Source organism: Dendropsophus ebraccatus, chromosome 10 (genome assembly GCF_027789765.1).
Source record: "Dendropsophus ebraccatus isolate aDenEbr1 chromosome 10, aDenEbr1.pat, whole genome shotgun sequence".
Taxonomy (NCBI): Eukaryota; Metazoa; Chordata; class Amphibia; order Anura; family Hylidae; genus Dendropsophus; species Dendropsophus ebraccatus.
Window position 1 is genome coordinate 80,284,124 of NC_091463.1, and position 19,228 is coordinate 80,303,351.

At 44.0% G+C, this 19,228-nt stretch overlaps 1 protein-coding gene across 1 annotated transcript; it reads right to left on the bottom strand.

Annotated features, from left to right (window-relative positions):
• Window positions 1-12,668: 12,668 nt before the first annotated feature.
• Window positions 12,669-18,466, bottom strand: LOC138766160 (THAP domain-containing protein 5-like). Its single transcript, XM_069943539.1, has 4 exons — window positions 18,249-18,466; window positions 16,623-16,815; window positions 15,527-16,501; window positions 12,669-14,133 (listed from the first exon to the last, which is right to left on the bottom strand). Exons 1-4 carry the CDS (start codon window positions 18,374-18,376, stop codon window positions 13,993-13,995), a joined length of 1,437 nt encoding a protein of 478 aa, XP_069799640.1. The 5' UTR covers window positions 18,377-18,466; the 3' UTR covers window positions 12,669-13,992.
• Window positions 18,467-19,228: the final 762 nt, after the last annotated feature.

Genomic DNA, 19,228 nt, shown 5'->3' on the forward strand with positions numbered 1-19,228 from the left:
CAGATTACCCATCCCAACCCTTAGTTTACCTTTCCTTCACTAAAATCTACCTAGAACTCCTTAAAAATTAGAGCCCAAGCCCCTCCTGGTGCCCTTTCCAGCCTCCTAATTCAAACCCTCCCGTTGACCTTCCTAGCCCAGTCTAACGACTGCAGTAGTTGATACAATGGACCGCCGCTAGCGATGGTATAAACCACACCAAGAAGAGGAGTCTAAGGGGTCGCTTGTCTTCACCAGAGCCTTCCGCAGGGCAGGAAGGGCTTGCTGCTGCAGCTGATCCCCCCAGGTTGCTACCCCTGATTTAGGAGCCATGACATGAGTGGCTTTAAATAGGTACACGTGCTGCTAAAGCAGCCAATTAAGGGCGCATTGGCCCTTTAACTCTTGCTGAGCAGGAACGCGCGCCCTAGGAGTCAGGTATGCACGTGTCGGTGAAGAGGAGACAGAGCAGGAGTGTGGATGGGTGACTACGTGGAGAGACCAGACAACAGACAGGCCCACACCCCATCAGGGACACGGCGTCCGCCACAGCAGTAGAGACGCCCAGGACCACCCCAGCTCCCTAACTTGGACCCTCCTGGTACCCTTTCCAGCACAGGACCACCCCAGCCCCCCAACACAGACCCTCCCAGCACTCTTTCAGGCCTCCTAGTGGTTATATACTAATGCCATTTCCTTACACGTTATGGGCATATATAGGGGCTATAAGGGAGATTTATCACAGCCTTACAGTAGGAATGTTCTTTGCTGCCCATAGCAACCAATCACAGCTCAGCTTTCATTTTACTAGAGCTAACGAATATTTGATAGCTGTTGCTATAGACAACAAAGAACGTTCCTACTGTAAGACTGCTTGATAAATCCTCCGCCCCACCCCCACCCTATACGTTCTAATATCCAGTCTGTATAGAGCAGCACAATCTGCCATTGAGGAGGCTGCAGACAACTCCATATTACTTTATGGGCCAGATTGGAGAGCTATGTATGATCTGAATGGCGGCCATATTGTTTCTTCGAGATGAGTTTTTTCTAACATAGTCCATAGTGGCCGCCATTACTAATGTCACCTGTGTCCTGTACAGATCAGTCTTATAAATGTCAGCTAGTTACATGGTCCCCTAACATGACCAGTCTCCCCCAGTGATCAGTGTCCCTCTCCGCTGTCCTGTGTGCGGTGTACCAGTAATATTTACCAGTAGATGTTCTGGGATGATGTACCGGGGAGCTGTGCCGTCCATCAGGCGTCTGTGACAGGAGAAATGGGCAGAGAATTGCCCCTCAGAAACCACAAGACGCCATAGGACTTGGTTACAGCTCCAATGATAGTGGCAGTTGGTCGCCAGCCTCACCAGCCAGTTCAAATAATAACAGTCCATGATTGGACAATGACTTTTTTTTTTTTTTTTTTACTGAAATAGCTTTATTAACATACTAAAGTACAATGTTAAGATTACAAGGAAATCAGTAGCCCTTAGATTATTGGGGCTATACACTCACCGGCCACTTTATTAGGTACACCATGCTAGTAACGGGTTGGACCCCCTTTTGCCTTCAGAACTGCCTCAATTCTTGGTGGCATAGATACAACAAGGTGCTGGAAGCATTCCTCAGAGATTTTGGTCCATATTGACATGATGGCATCACACAGTTGCCGCAGATGTCGGCTGCACATCCATGATGCAAATCTCCCGTTCCACCACATCCCAAAGATGCTCTATTGGATTGAGATCTGGTGACTGTGGAGGCCATTGGAGTACAGTGAACTCATTGTCATGTTCAAGCAGAAATCGAGACTCATCAGACCAGGCAACGTTTTTCCAATCTTCTACTGTCCAATTTCGATGAGCTTGTGCAAATTGTAGCCTCAGTTTCCTGTTCTTAGCTGAAAGGAGTGGCACCCGGTGTGGTCTTCTGCTGCTGTAGCCCATCTGCCTAAAAGTTCGACGTACTGTGCGTTCAGAGATGCTCTTCTGCCTACCTTGGTTGTAACGGTTGGCTATTTGAGTCACTGTTGCCTTTCTATCAGCTCGAACCAGTCTGCCCATTCTCCTCTGACCTCTGGCATCAACAAGGCATTTCCGCCCACAGAACTGCCGCTCACTGGATGTTTTTTCTTTTTCGGACCATTCTCTGTAAACCCTAGAGATGGTTGTGCGTGAAAATCCCAGTAGATCAGCAGTTTCTAAAATACTCAGACCAGCCCTTCTGGCACCAACAACCATGCCACGTTCAAAGGCACTCAAATCACCTTTCTTCCCCATACTGATGCTCGGTTTGAACTGCAGGAGATTGTCTTGACCATGTCTACATGCCTAAATGGAGAAAGACAAAGTAGGTCAGCACTTCCAATAAAACTTCGTTCTTTATTTCTTTACTCCATTAAAAATGAACAAAAAGGCAGATACAAAATAATATAATACACATCTGACGCGTTTCTGGCTATACGCCCTTAATCATAGATGACGTGTACAAAGGTATGCTGGGATAAATATAGGGGAAATAAACACATACTCCCTCCCACATCACATTATTTTCTCATAGACATTTAAAGTGAAAAGACATGAAAAAACGCACATAAAGTGCACAGTGCCATATGACAAAAATACAAAGTTACAAAGCACACCATACATATTAATAATTCATGATTAGATCCAATCTATGATTCAGTCCTTTTGGAGATGAAGAATCCAACATAAGAATCCAATATCCTTCACGATTTAAAAGTTTCTGTTTTCTATCACCTCCACGATCCGGGCGGAATACTCTCTCTATGCCCATAATGGAAAGTGACGAAATATCTCCTGCATGGACTAGAGAAAAATGCTTAGCCACATTTGATGGATTTTTAACGTTCATATGTGTAGCACCGTAAATGTGTTCACGTAAACGGTCTTTTAACCTACGGCTAGTGCAACCTACATAACCTATTTCACATGTAGTACAGAATACATAATAAATTAACCAAGTAGTGTTACAGTTCATGTAACTTTTAATTTTATGTTCTGTATTGTCTACTTTGTTTACAATTGTATTTGTTTGTTTGATGTATTTACAACAATTGCATCTTGCCCCTCCACATTTAAAATTGCCCTTGGCATTTAACCATGTAGAATTCACAGAATGTTTTGTGACATGGGAAGGTGCCAAAAGGCTACCCAAAGTGGGGGGACATCTAGTAGAAAAATTACAACCCCCCTGTACTATTTGTTTAAGCGTACAGTCCTGATACAGTATTGGTAAAAACCTCTCAACAATATCACGTATCTCAGAGAACTGTCGTGAATAAGTAGTAACAAACGTGGGTTTTTTTGAGAAATTTGTGGACGGCTGTCTTTTATTGTGCAAAAGATCCTTACGATTTCTGATTTGTGCGTTATTGTACGCTTTAACAACATTATACTCTTTATAGCCTCATTTTTTTAAACGTGCACTGAGGCTAGCAGATTCAGATTCATGCCTAAATGCACTGAGTTGCCGCCATGTGATTGGCTGATTAGAAATTAAGTGGTAACGTGCAGTTGGACAGGTGTACCTAATAAAGTGGCCGGTGAGTGTAGTTATACACCACTAGGTGGCTACTCACTGGACCCCATAAGGGCCCTATTACACGGGACGATTATCATGCGAAAAATCATTCTATCGTTCGAATTTAAACGATAATTGTTCTGTGTAATTGCAGACAACGATCGAAAAATTGTTTGTATGATGTTAATCGTTGATTTCGATCTGAACCTAAAATTATCGTTAATCGTTCACTGTAATTCCACATTCGTTCCGCATTTGTTCACTTATCGTTCAGTGTAATCGCACATTGTTCATTGTTTTGCTGGGATCAGATGGAGTAAACGATCTTAGTAACGATCGCAATAACGATTTTAACTAACGACTATCACTCTGTGTAATAAGGTGACTGATTTCAGGTTAACGATAAACAATCTCGTTTGCGATCGTTTATCGTTAGTCGCTAAAAATCGCTCTGTGTAATAGGACCCTAAGTCTGTCCATGATAGACTGCCTCTTTGGTGCCCAAAACAGGCATTACGGTATCATTTCAGGATGGGCACTCATATGAAAGTAAGGCAGTGGCTTACACCTCCAGCAGTGTTTCATGGTGGCAGTGGATATATCAGCAGTGGCATCAGTATCAGTGATATTACATCTCTGAACCTATATTGATCCATGGTATATGATTATGTGACATTGGGTCCTGGATAGAGATGAGCGAACCTGAAGCATGCCCGAGTCCATCCGACCCCGAACTTTCGGCATTTGATTAGCGGTGGCTGCTGAAGTTGGATAAAGCCCTAAGGCTATGTGGAAATCATGGATATAGTCATTGGCTGTATCCATGTTTTCCAGACAACCTTAGAGCTTTATCCAAGTTCAGCAGCCCCAGCTAATCAAATGCCGAACAATCGGGTTCGGATCGACTCCCGGTTCGCTCTTCTCTAGTCCTCGACTGTCCAGCACGGATCATGGAGGAACCCAGTGTAGTGGAATAATAACACTTAGGGCGGGCTGCCCCGGTGTTGATGCCGAAGCAGATCTGTGTCTGAGCAATCTGGTATTGGATTCTACACTCCTAACTTATCCGCCTTTGTCATATGCCGCGAGAAGCTTCATACACTGTTTGACACAATAAAATGTAATTACTACATATTGGAAAAAAGCTAAAGCATTGAGTGTAGGACACCGAGATGATAGGATGCATTTTCCAGATGTCAAGCATAGGTAACTCGGGACGTGAGGCGCTTACAAAACCTGTGATAAAGCTGAAGGGTTCCCAGTCAGGAGCGGCATCGAGAGGGATTAGGGGAGCCAGCCACGCCGTTACCAGGTTTCAATTAGCAATTACGGAGGCTTTTAGGGAAATTTTAATTATTAACATAATGGAATATGTTTCCATTCCGCACATTTACAAAAAAAAGATGGAAATTATTTTGGAAATTTACAATTACTGATTAGAAGGTAAAATTTTATTGGATGTACCGCAGACTGGAGCGAGAGAGGCTGAACGGAGTAATATAAAGGTGTGTGCCAAACGCTTCACTTGTAGTACACAGGTGTCAAACTGCGGCCCTCCAGCCGTTGTAGAACTACAATCCCCATCATGCCTCCATAGCCAAAGATTTAGCATGATAGGAACTGTAGTTTTGCAACAGGTTGCGGGCTATTTAGTTTAGAAAAAAGATGTGGGGTGATATGATCAGGATAGAAAGTTTTACCACCATCACAGATGCGGATTCTTTACTGTAAGAGCAGTGAGACTATGGAACCCTCTGCCACATGATCATGTGATGGTTGATTTTCTAGAAAAATATATTACAGATTATGAGCACTAGATTGGAGATAGAATTCTGATCTAGGGATTTTTTTTTCTCATCTCATAAGTATTTTATGCCTTCTTCTGGATCAACACAGTAGGGATATGGGTTAACTTGGATCCTTGGCTTTTTTAACCTCATCAACTACTTGACTATACTAACCGTAACTTGGAAAATATATACAATGTGACAGATTAACTTTTATATATGGGGTAGAACCTACTACCATGTACTTAAACAGCATCATTGACAGCAACCTGCATCACATAACTTTACCATTGAAAAACGATCAAAGAGAAGACAACATGAAATGGTTTCCAGGCATACGATCTGCATGACTGGACCTGGAGAAATGCATTTGCATCATGGTGAGGAGTCGGATCTCACACCTAGTGTTAAGCATAGATCATATTGGGTGTCAGATTGCTGCCTCAACAACCTAACCAGTGGATCCTGCAGTAGTGGGACCCCCACCAAATACAAGAATTCTGATAAACCTCCTGCTATGTTTTCTCTGGCGGTCCTGGCCAGTGATTAGCTGAGCGGCCTGTCAGCTAAGACAGGCCGCGGGACCCGGGGAGAAGCACAGCGCAAGAGGAGCCCTGCAGCCTGGATAGGTAATGTATATCGCCAGTCCCCGGTCATGCACCGCTATTACATGTAGCGATGCATGGTTGGCGCCCGACAATTATAGGTTCAAACCTATATCAACGATCAGCCCAGGGGCGTAGCTAGGATTCAGGGGGCCCCATAGCAAAAATTGTTAAGGCCCCCTCCCCTAAGCACAACACAAAGCACTGCACTCTGCACGTTTTCCTTTCCTACTTGATTGCCAGCAGAGGTCAGGGGTTATCTGAGCAGTGAAGCACAGATCTCTGTCTTCTGCTTGTTAACCGTTTTTTGTTTGTTGCAGCATGTAAGTAAGCATTGGGTCACTTACACACTGCAGTACATAAGGGGTTAAGCAGAAGGACACACGCTCTTACCTTCTCCCCCGGGCCCCCCTCCTGCATGGGCCCCATAGCAACCACCTACCCTGCCTCTATGGTTGCTACGCCACTGGATCAGCCGATGACAATGATCTTCGGCTGATCGTTGTATTTATTACACGGAGCAACAATATTGTTCCGTGTAATAGTACCCTTAGGGTACTATTTCACGAAGCGATTATTTGATGATCAACGATTAACAAACTCAAATGACCGCTATGTCGAATGACCTGAAATCGTTCACAAAATTACACGGAACGATGATCGTTACTTATGATCGTTATTGCGTTCGTCCTGTTATCACTACTGCAAACGACATCTTATTCCATGCGAACGATCAATGATAAAAATAGGTCAAAATTCTATTAAATGACCAACGATCTCTCGTTGGTCGTTTAATTATTGTCTGGTATTACACTTAACGATTATCGTTCAAATCTGAACGATTTAACGATTTTTCGAACGATAATAGTTCTGTGTAATATCACCCTTAGTCTGATGTAAGAGTAATAGATCTGAATCATATAGGCCATAAGCTGTATCCATGTTTTCCAGGACTCCCTAAGGCTGCATCCATCTTCTTCAGCCACCGCAAATGCTGAACAATCAGACTCGAACATTCTTGAGTTGCGCTCATCTCTATTTATTACTCATATGATTCATCCATCATATCACAATCTCCGATTCCAATCATCTAATGGTTAGTAATCTTTTGTTCTAGTTTATTTGGATATTATGTACTTGTTCTACTTTCCTTGCAGCAGCTGACTGTTCATCGTATTCTGTTCTACTAAGTCCTAGGGGTATCGGAGTACCAAGAGCTATTGTTACGACCCAGAAAGACGACTACTATAGGGAAAGCCAAGTTCAGCCAACCAACCAGTGGTGACACATATACAGATATAACCTATCCGTAATCATTGGCTTGCAAAGCAATATACACTCACCGGCCACTTTATTAGGTACACCATGCTAGTAACGGGTTGGACCCCCTTTTGCCTTCAGAACTACCTCAATTCTTCATGGCATAGATTCAACAAGGTGCTGGAAGCATTCCTCTGAGATTTTGGTCCATATTGACATGATGGCATCACACAGTCGCTGCAGATTTGTCGGCTGCACATCCATGATGCGAATCTCCCGTTCCACCACATCCCAAAGATGCTCTATTGGATTGAGATCTGGTGACTGTGGAGGCCATTGGAGTACAGTGAACTCATTGTCATGTTCAAGAAACCAGTCTGAGATGATTCTAGCTTTATGACATGGCGCATTATCCTGCTGAAAGTAGCCATCAGATGTTGGGTACATTGTGGTCATAAAGGGATGGACATGGTCAGCAACAATACTCAGGTAGGCTGTGGCGTTGCAACGATGCTCAATTGGTACCAAGGGGCCCAAAGAGTGCCAAGAAAATATTCCCCACACCATGACACCACCACCACCAGCCTGAACCGTTGATACAAGGCAGGATGGATCCATGCTTTCATGTTGTTGACGCCAAATTCTGACCCTACCATCCGAATGTCGCAGCAGAAATCGAGACTCATCAGACCATGCAACGTTTTTCCAATCTTCTACTGTCCAATTTCGATGAGCTTGTGCAAATTGTAGCCTCAGTTTCCTGTTCTTAGCTGAAAGGAGTGGCACCCGCTGTGGTCTTCTGCTCTGCCTCAAAAGTCGACGTACTGTGCGTTCAGAGATGCTCTTCTGCCTACCTTGGTTGTAACGGTTGGCTATTTGAGTCACTGTTGCCTTTCTATCAGCTCGAACCAGTCTGCCCATTCTCCTCTGACCTCTGACATCAACAAGGCATTTCCGCCCACAGAACTGCCGCTCACTGGATGTTTTTTCTTTTTCAGACCATTTTCTGTAAATCCTAGAGATGGTTGTGCGTGAAAATCCCAGTAGATCAGCAGTTTCTGAAATACTCAGACCAGCCCTTCTGGCACCAACAACCATGCCACGTTCAAAGGCACTCAAATCACCTTTCTTCCCCATACTGATGCTCGGTTTGAACTGCAGGAGATTGTCTTGACCATGTCTACATGCCTAAATGCACTGAGTTGCCGCCATGTTATTGGCTGATTAGAAATTAAGTGGTAACATGCAGTTGGACAGGTGTACCTAATAAAGTGGCCGGTGAGTGTAGACTGTATACTCCTCTAGATTCCTTTCTATAAGTCAACTTTATAGCCGATCATCGCTTAGTGTAATAGAGACAACGATCAGCCAATGAAATGATCGGCTGATCTTTTCATTAGGCCCAGACATAAAATCATTGGCTGCCGACCGCACATCGCTACGTGTAATAGTGATACGCAGTCAACAGCTGACAATTCGAAAAACCGTTTATAGCACCTGTCCTGGTGTTCTCCTGCGTTCTGCAGTGTCAGAGCAGCCTGTCAGCTCAGATAGGTCTCTCTGAAGCCTCAGCGCCTGGAGAAGACCAGGAATGTAGACAGAGCGGCCTGTCAGCTCAGATAGGTCTCTCTGAAGCCTCAGCGCCTAGAGAAGACCAGGAATGTAGACAGGTAATGTAAACTGTTTGGGCAAGGACTGCACAGACATTGCTAATGATGTCCGTGCTAACGATTATCAGGCTGTGTAATAGGCCCAATCTAGCAGATCGGCGCTCGTTTACAGTATTGGTCGGGCTGTCATTGGTTACGTTCCCATAGCACACAGCCCTATGGGAGTCTTCTAACCTACTTTTAAGGAGTTATCCAGTGCTACAAAAAACATGGCCACTTTCTTCCAGAGCCAACCCGACTCTTGTCTCCAGTTCAGGTGCGGTTCGCAATTAAGCTCCATTCACTTCAATGGAACTAAGCAGCAAAACCCACCCAAGCTGGAGACAAAAGTGGGGCTGTCTCTGGAAGAAAGTGGCCATGTTTTTGTAGCGCTGGATAACCCCTATAATTTTCCTTTAACATTTAGGTTTTCTGGATTTTTAAAGTTGAATGCTAACACGATTTCATTCTGCTACGTGACATAAAAAAACAGACAAAAACACCCAATTTGATAAGGAAAAAATAAACTTTATCATTTAAACAAAGATTCAAGTTTCCAGAAGTAAGCTCAAGTAGTATTGCACATAAATCAAAAACGCAATCTCTAAACAAAACAAAATTAAAATTAATAGTTATAAAAGGTGCTCAAAATGACAAAACTTTTTTTCTTTTTTTCCTTTTTGTAGAGACAAAGAACTTCAACTGACAAGTTAAAGCGGTATCCAGTTTTATAATATTATTATTATTACTAATATATACTAAATATTTCTCTAGGAGATATAAGAAAAAGACTCAATTCACAAGACTATTACGAATTTCAAATTTTCACTGCAGATTACAATGTAGCAGGAGTGACATTGTGGCCAAGTTTACATATCATCAAAATGTTTTTGCTGCATGGCTGTCGACAAATAATTGCCATTATAATAAAGGACGTCCAATAAAAAAACGTCCATCATTTAAATAGTGTGTGAGCATAGCCTTAAAGGTAAATTTACAGAAAACAGGTGTGGATTTGGAGCAAAACATTTTTTTTTTGCTGTGTGTGGCCTTATTGGCGTGTGTGCCCCTCAGCTAATACACCAAAACTGCTGATGGAGGCTCCAATCCTCTCCCAACTGTGTGAACAGAGCCTTAGGGGGAGATTTTTACTGATCTCAAACTCTTAGGGCCCTATTCCACCAGATGATTATCGTTCAGATTATCGTTAAATCGTTCGAATCTAAACGATAATCGTTCGGTTGAAATTCAGTTAACGATTAACGACCGAACGAGAAATCGTTGATCGCTTTATAAGACCTGGACTTATTTTTATTGTTGCTCGTTCGCAAAACGTTCACAAATCGTTCGCATTGAATAAGACATCGTTCGGTCGTTCGCAGTTCGCAATAGCGAAGAAAAAACAATCGCAATTACGATCATAAGTAACAAATATCGTCCCATGGAAATGAGTGAACGTTTTCAGGTCTTTCGCAATAGCGGTCGTTTGAGATCGTTAACGATTATGCGAACGATAATCGTCCGGTGGAATAGGGCCATTAGGGTATTTTACAGGTACAGGTAAATCGCTTAATCGATCGTTTAGCAAATGACAAGTGATGAAATCCCTACAAAAAGTCGTTAATAATACAATAGTAATCATGGGGGCGGAAACATCAAACATGGTGTAAAGTGAAACTGGCTCAGTTGCCCCTAGCAACCAATCAGATTCCACCTTTCATTCCTCAGAGACTCTTTGGAAAATGAAAGGTGGAATCTGATTGGTTGCTAGGGGCAACTGAGCCAGTTTCACTTTACTCCATGTTTGATAAATCTCCCCGTGTTCGTATATATACCACGAACGACCGTAATTGCGCTTATATCTTCACACTGAACAATGAGTGTTCACACTGAGCGATTTGAGAACGATTAACAATGATTTAAAGGCCAGTTCAAAAGATACCATCAACGTCATATGAAGAAACTTTCATTTGCCGCTTGACAGTTGCTGCATTTACACCAGAAGATGTATGCAGCCAGCTCCTAAGCTCCCCCTATAGGTGGCTGCAGGCAGAGACTACTTTCTTATTTGGCTCTATAGCTGTATGAATGGAAAGAGACTATTTAGAACTCTGTATCAAAAAAATTGAGAATTTTACTTAATAGGCAAATAATATATAAAAAATATTATATTAATAATAAGTAATATAACTAAAGTAATATTAGAAGCATCTCTGACGTTCAAATAAATTGTCAGAGAACAGACACTTCAAAAGTTTCAGTTGGATGGAGTCTCAATGCCAAGACTCCCTCTGATCAGACATAGTCGGCACTCAATCCAACTACTTGCAGAAGCTGGGCTTCACAGACTTCACGCAACGTATAAATTCGTATAACTACGGCTGTTGTTGCCGATTGCAACAACTGCCGTGATTAATACGAGAATATACGTGCCGTTGCCGCCTATGGAATCCCGCTGGAGCATATACACATAGTACACACTCCGGCTGGGATCCCTAGCGGCGCCGCAAACAACTGACATGTCAACTGACAACAACAAAACCCTGTCAGTGCACACTATGGAGCGCGCAGCGGCGGCCACACGCTCCATAGTGTGCAGTGGAGAGTTGCGCCCACATCAGAACTCTGTGGCCCTAAAGATGATCTTTTCTGAGACCGGTCGTTCCGTGACCCGGCCAGGTCACAGAACAGCCAGTCTCATACTATGTATAAACATAGCCTTATAATGGAGCAATCTGTGAGCGGCAAGCCGGAGAGTGAGGTATACTGCCTTATGCTTCACCTGGTGAATGAAGGGGGAGGGGGGGGGGGGGGGGTCAAGGCACCAAGACCCTGACTGATCTGAACTTTTGATATGTCAAAAGTTTATTTACATGGCAGTACTCTTTAAAGCATGTTCCCACTTTTAAGAATGGAAAATCCTTTCCCGACAGTATGATGTATTAGAGCACCAGCAGAATGAATGGGTTTTGCAAAAATCTTGTCCACACACTGCGGAATAAAATCCGCTCACAAAGTCACATAATATTTCACTTCAATGGGGAAGTCAAAACCCGCACTGACTCCACAGTGGAATCTATGGGGATTCACAGCAAAATCACAACTGGGGATTACAGATATTTTTTTTATTATTTTGTTATTATTCTATATGAATGAAGTACTCCCAGCAAAACTGTTATTCTGCAGCCATTATCAGCTCTATTCCAGTCTTACCATGGACCAAACCATCGCTCCTACTCACTGAAACATCCTGCACGTTATGTCCTATGTTATGTTCTCTATTCATTCCAATGAGGACATCTCGGCTTCTTATTAGAGTAAATAGAGAGCGTGACCTTTGCCGATCATATGGTCCATGTTGCAACTGCGGCACCAGTACATAAACTAAGTACACAGCATTGTCTTCCATAGAGGTGGCTAACAGGCAACAGAATTTTTTTTCTTGTTGGAAGCGCTTCTTTATCATAATCCACACCGAAATCCATAAAATTTGGTGAATATGTTGAAAAACATAAGTTATACTTGCCCATCATGGTTCCCCGCATCACCACTGCTCCCCACCCATGACGTCATGGCTACACAGGAACTGCCCACTCAGCCAGTAAGGGTGTGACACCACTGCAGCCACCGATTGGCTGGGCAGACAGTTCTTACATGTCTGTGATGTTACAGATATGAAGCAATGTTTAACATGGCTGCAGGGGATCAGGATGGGCAAGTATAACTTGCTTGCCAGGATTATCCCTTTCACACCACAGTGGGTGGTCACTACCAGATCACTCAATTCTTATTATGTTAAATAGCAGTAAGAAAAATCTTAAGTAGAGAACAAAACTAATAAAAAAAAAAGGTATAAAATGGTGGCACATCAGCAGTAAACTAAAGCAGAACCTGAGCTTTACTACAATAAATCAATACACACCTGTGATGGGTTAATAGGTCAAGAAACTTTGGGTGATCAACGGCAACTATGCTGAAACTCAAGAGTGGTGTATACTCATCCCCACCCAGCGGGATCTCCTATACCACAGACAATGATCTGCAGGTTAAAGGGGTTTATCAGCGCTAAGAAAACATGGCCACTTTTGCCCCGCTCGTCTCCAGACTGGGTGGGGTTTGAAACTCCGTTCCATTGAAGTAAATGGAGCTTAATTGCAAACCACATCTGACCTGGAGACAAAAGCGGGGCAAAAAGTGGCCATGTTTTTGTAGCGCTGGATAACCCCTTTAATGGCTGCACGGCTTTACAGCTGAAACAGTCCAAATGGTTTTGGCCACGTGAAACCCAACCTCCATATCAGAGATGACTCAGATTCAATCTTATGTGAATAAAGAACGTACAAAGTTGCATAACTTTTCATAACAATACACTTAATATTAAATTCTCACCATTTTCAAAATCTATGCTTGCTGTCATTGAATAGGGGACCTTGGTTACATCCGTTTGCTGCTGAACCCACAGCTGATTATCAAGCTTATGCTTTGGTGTCACCGCAAAAGATTTTTCATGTTTTCATTCCCTGACACCAAGCAGAAATAAACTGAAATGTACAATATAAATTTTCCTTACACAATCATTTGGTAAAAGCCAGAACCTTTAAGTGGTACATACACCTTTAAATCTCTACTTATAGCTTGAATGGGCCGCTGTGCTGTGACCGCTTCATCTTTGGGATCACTGGGATCATGGCTCCCCAAGGTACTGCTAACATATGGTTCTAAGTCAAAGAGGCTCCGATATTCCTATTTAAAGCGACAGCAACTTCTATTATAGTTTATATTGCCTTACACCCCTCACACCATAAACAGTAGTCGCTGGCAGATACATATAGCAGAAAATATAATGAGAAATGAGATGAGCCTTATATTGAAGTGTCTAGGCTTATAGCGACGGCAGACATAACGTCCAGTGTCATCTCTCCTCCCCGTATCACCAGCTCTTGGTCGTGTCTGCCACAATCTGCAGACCGTAAGCTAAAGCAAAGAAACATTCAGAGGACAAATGAGTGCAAAACGAAAAAAGGTGGCTATATAAATAATTCTCAAATGAAAAACCATATACAACATAATTTCCTTGTGATAGGATGGTAACACAGGTCCTCCATCAATACAAGGATTGGAGACCTAATTCATTCACTAAGGCAGAAGCTTAAAGGGATTATCCGATCATTGCTCGGTCACATGAAGGATTGTCCGGTTTTCACCCTGGAGGGGCAGAGCGTAGAGCAGGGTTTGGTCCGCGTCATCACAGACAATGGCGATGGTCTCGGTCTCTTCCGTCTGTATAGGGGTGCCGTTCAGACAGGCCTAAAAAAAACACAGAATACAGGTTCAGGGTCAGTGTTATGCCATGTATTTTTATACTTTACAATTAGTTAGTCTGGGTGTTCAGATCCCCAAAACGAGCAATGCACCAAGCCAGATCTGGTCTTCGTAAATGTAAGCCAATGTGAACACATGACACAGCTGTGTCTACTGATCCCTTGTACATATGACTTAAAGGGCAACTCCAGTGATTTTTTTTTTATTCAAATCAACTGGTGCCAGAGATTTGTAATTTACTTCCATTAAAAAAAAAAATCAAGTCTTCCAGTACTTATTAGATGCCGTATGTCCTACAGATCTATGTCCATGACATACAGCAGCTGATAATTACTGGAAGACTTTTTTTTTAGTAAACTACAAATCTCTGGCACTTTCTGACTCCAGTTGACTAGAAAGAAAAAACATTTCACTGGAGTTGCCCTTTAACTCTCAGAAACCAGAAGGACCAGGCTGCTGAAATCTGAAACGCATAGTCCTCCTCTCTATTAAAGAGTACCTACCATTCAGCTACCACGGCAGGATACCTTCTCTATCTACAATTCAGTCTACGGTGATTCTGGCAGTTCCCTACACCTGCCAGAGGATTGAGAGGGTATCCTGCCGCACAAGCAGGAACCTTTTAACATTATCTGTCAGGGGAGGCCACCATGGACATGGGAGTCACCCAGCACCGTCAACTTATGTCTTATGTGTATGGCCATGATTAGGCATACATACGGTACTCTACACACTCACCCCATGCACACATCATAAAAATCTATTAAGATTTCATTAAAAAAAAATCAGGTTACATTTCCTGACTAATTGGGTTCTATTAGGCATGGACACCCTTCGGGATTTTTCCTGACATGTGTCTGTGCCAGAAATATATATGTCCTATAAATGTCAAGAATTCCAGCACAAAGAACACTAAGGGGGCATCCAGAATTCTGGACAGCTATTCAGAAACTCTGGAATTTTGGATGCACTGCTTGGCAGCCTGACCAAAGGCAGCAGCCGGGTAAGAGCCACCAGGTGCTGACACTGGCCTGTATCCTTATCAAGAGCACATACAGTTAAATGTGGCGCTGTGTTTGTCAGGGCCAGGAGCCACTGGCTTCTGGCTCTATCAAACACACTTCTTGCCAGAGGCAGCATTACACCTCTGGCCACAAGAGACCACTCTCTCACGCCCAGCATTGCGGCACGAGTGACATCACTTGTATGCTCGCAAAGCCGGAAGAAAGAGGGAGAAGCCAGAGGAGAGCACTGCTGCAGGTGAGTAAATAATTTTTTTTCTTCTCTGTTTTTACGGTCAGGAAACACTGATGGTTTCCTGAAGCCTTCTGAAAGGCTTCTTGGCCGTAAAAATGACCACGGACATGTGGGGTCTTACCAGTTCCAGAAAGTTTAGCTTATCTTCTGCTATTAGATTTTCCTTCTTCAGCTGATCTACCACTCCTTCCATGACCTCCAGCTTGGAGCAGTGCTTCTGGTGCCGCTGCTGAAGAGCTGAGACTTTGTTCTGCAAGTTCATCACTACAGAGACCAGCTCAGTGGTAGATAACCCTTCCGCGAGTCCATCAGATGGTTCCTGCATGAGATCTTGAGACCCGTAAGCAGAAGACGCCTCTTTGTTGTGTTTTGACACGATGGGAACAGTTGAAGGTATAGGCCTGTCTGTAGAGCTTGACAATACGGTCTCTTGTGAAGGTACCAGGAGTGGCAGAGGGCCAGACGACACTACGGGAACAAGCGTGGCAGTCTGCATGGTTTCTAAATAGGACATCACATCCTCTGTGGTCATGGTGGCTGGGGCCGGTGTGGGTAACCCAGCTTCAAAAAAGGGCTCAATTGAGATGTTCTCCATTACCAGAGCACCAGGATCAGACATCTCAATAACTGTGGGGACTTCCTCTCCAACAGACTGTAAAACCTGACCCTCGTAATAATCCTGCTGTAATGTTGTGGTTGCGATGTGTTCTTCAGACAGGAAGCCGACTTGTTCCACCAGAGGAATCTGCTGTATCTGGTGTTCTCCTGACACCACAATAGGTAAAGCTACAGTCTGGAAGCCTTGAGATGGAGCTAGAGCCAACGACAACCCATCAAAAGACTCAACAAAGTGAACCAGTGGCACCAAATTGACAGCACCCATGACCGCAGTGGGGTCTGTATTTTTCACCACAATTCCCGCTCCATCTATGGCTATCTGACCGGTAGATGCATTTGGATCCAGCGCGATTGTCACAGTTTCGGGAAGAACCTGGGTGTTGCCAATGACGAAAGGGGAGACTGTGGATATGCAAGCTTCAGTACCTAAATTCTGCACAGAGCTCAGTGTTCTGGACTTCGTCACCTGTACTCTGCCCTGAAATACAGAGGGAGAATGATCATCTATAGACACGGCAGATGACGAGGTCCCAGGGGGAAGTAAGGATAGATAGATAGATAGATAGATAGATAGATAGATAGATAGATAGATAACCTACCGGAACCACCGGGCTGGAGGAGAAGATAGTGGGCACAGCGTCATGTCTGAGGTAGCGGACCCCCCATCGTATCTGGAAACAAGACGCCTTGAAGTGTTTGCTGCACAGATATTGGTTCTTTGTGGGGAAGAAATTTTCCATATTCAAGTTGGTCAGCCATTGCTTGAGACGCACCTTATCGTGTAATGGAAACCTGCAAGAGAAATGGAATCAAATATATAAAAAAACAACAAGTAGGAGCTGCACATACGGAGAACCACACAGAAGGAAGCGCTATTTGTTATGCCATGTAGCCCCGGCTACTGCCCACTGGGTAATAGAGATTAATCAGAATTATTATTATTATCTATTTTTTTACTAGTAATGGAGTAATGGAGCAGTTGTCCCCAGAGATCAGAGCGAGTATAGATCCATACAGATCATAAGGAGTGCCCATAAGCCTCCTCTGTTTACTGTAGACATTGACCCCATAAGTAACCTGTGTGCGGCTTCTAGACACCTAGATGTCACTATACACAGCTCCAATGCTGGAGGGTTACTGGAGGCTGTCAGCAGGTAGCAGCCAGCAGTACAGAGGGGGCTCAGCCCCTGTATGTGAACTACATTAAACTGTTAAAGGGGTTCAGCAAGGATCTGACTTCTGGGACTAGTGTGATGGTACCCCAATGCATGGCCGCTACTATTACAGTACAAGCAGGAACTGAGCACATCTAACCAGGCTGCATCCCTGTGCTGCGGCCCCCTTCAAACTGAAGACCCATAGGGATATCTGTAAGTGTTTTATTGAACTTTTTATTATATTTTCTGTTTTTTTTACACTTTCTTTCACTCATACTGATAGACTTCATGATATGATTGTTCACTGCCTCTGTATTGTTCACTGCCTCTGTATTGTTCACTGCCTCTGTATTGTTCACTGCCTCTGTATTGTTCACTGCCTCTGTATTGTTCACTGCCTCTGTATTGCAGTATATTGTGCCTCTCAGGGTAAATAAAAGGGTCTACTAGATGGACCAAGATGGCCGACATAGAGGTCTTCATTATGTCCCCCGCGCTGCCATGACAACCTACTGGCAAAATGTGTCACAGGAATAGGAAGCCATGATGGGGTGACATAGCGAGCACCTCTGGCCGCAGCATCTTAAGTAGTGTTTATCAAGCTGTGGCAAAACTACAACTCCCATCATGCCCTCACAGATGAGTTGTAGTTGTGCAACAGCTGGAGGGAACTAATCTAAATCAGGGATGGGGAACCTCTGGCCTTCAAGTTGTGGCAAAACTACGATTCCCATCATGCCTGGACAGCCAAAGACAAGCTTTAACTGTCCGGGCATGATGGGAGTTGTAGTTCCACAACAGCTGGAGGAAGGCAGGTTCCCCACTCCTGATTTAAAGGGTAAACTTCCAGGATGGGATACATATATATATATATATATATAATGTACATATATATGTAAAGATCCTAAACTACCGAAAAGTTTGCTGAGAAGTTAGTGCTGACCCCTCTAGGCTCCCTCCATGGGCCCCGGGTGTAGATACAAGCTGCCCCCGCTGGTAGGAAACTTACCAGCAACACGTCGGAGCCCAGCCCCTCCCCCACAGAGGTGCCCCGACCCCCACACTCACTTATAATAACTTTCCCTGCCTGTCTCCGCTCGCCTACACTCCGGGACCACGCAGCTCTTCGGCATCGTTCTGGAGATCTCTCGCCTGCTCTTAAAAAAATGACGTTTTCCGTAGTCCCGTGACGTCATCCGTCTACGCTAGACTTGCGCGACGGCAGCGGCGAACTCTCAGCGGCCATTTTGGATGAGGGAAGCGCCGTAAGGCCTCCTGCAATTTAACGCCCACAGTGAGTGGCGATGACGTCATGTTTGCGCGACTCACGTACGCACATTGGGGCTGGCGGACATATTTAGTGAGGGAAGTTTGGCAAAGGGGAAATGTTTTTACCCAAAACAAAGATGGCGGGCCCGGATACGGGATAATGTGAGACTTGGAAGGTGAGTTACAGGTTTACTTTCTAATGTTGGCGATCAGTCTAGGGTAGAGTCCCCAAACTGTGGCTGTACAGCTGTTGCACAACAAGTCATAGCATGCCCCCTTTTGCTCTTCAGCTGTTGCACAACTACAACTCCCATCAAGCACCTTCAGCTGTCAGGGCATGCTGGGAGTTGTAGTTTTGAGGTTGTTGGAGAACACAGGTCTAAGCATCCTAAGGGTGTGTTCACACAGGTGTGTTCTGGCTGCATTTTTGTGTTTTAGTTTAGTTAAGTCATCAGAAAATCGTTTGGGTTGTAATAAGCCATCACAGGCAATATCTCCTGATCAGCACGGGTATATCTCACGCCGACCGAGTTCTATGCTAGAGCCCTATTAGGGTTGCCATGGTTACGTCCTACACCATCTGATTTCCGCACACTAGCCCTATTTAATGTATACAACTTATGCACAGAACTTGGCCGGCATGAGATGTATCCAAAGCAACTCATTTTCCTATCCCTGCACGCCCATAGCATTTTTGCGACAGTTCCCCTTTAAAGGAGAAGTCCGGCGAAAATTTTTATTAAAGTATTGTATTGCCCCCCAAAAGTTATACAAATCAC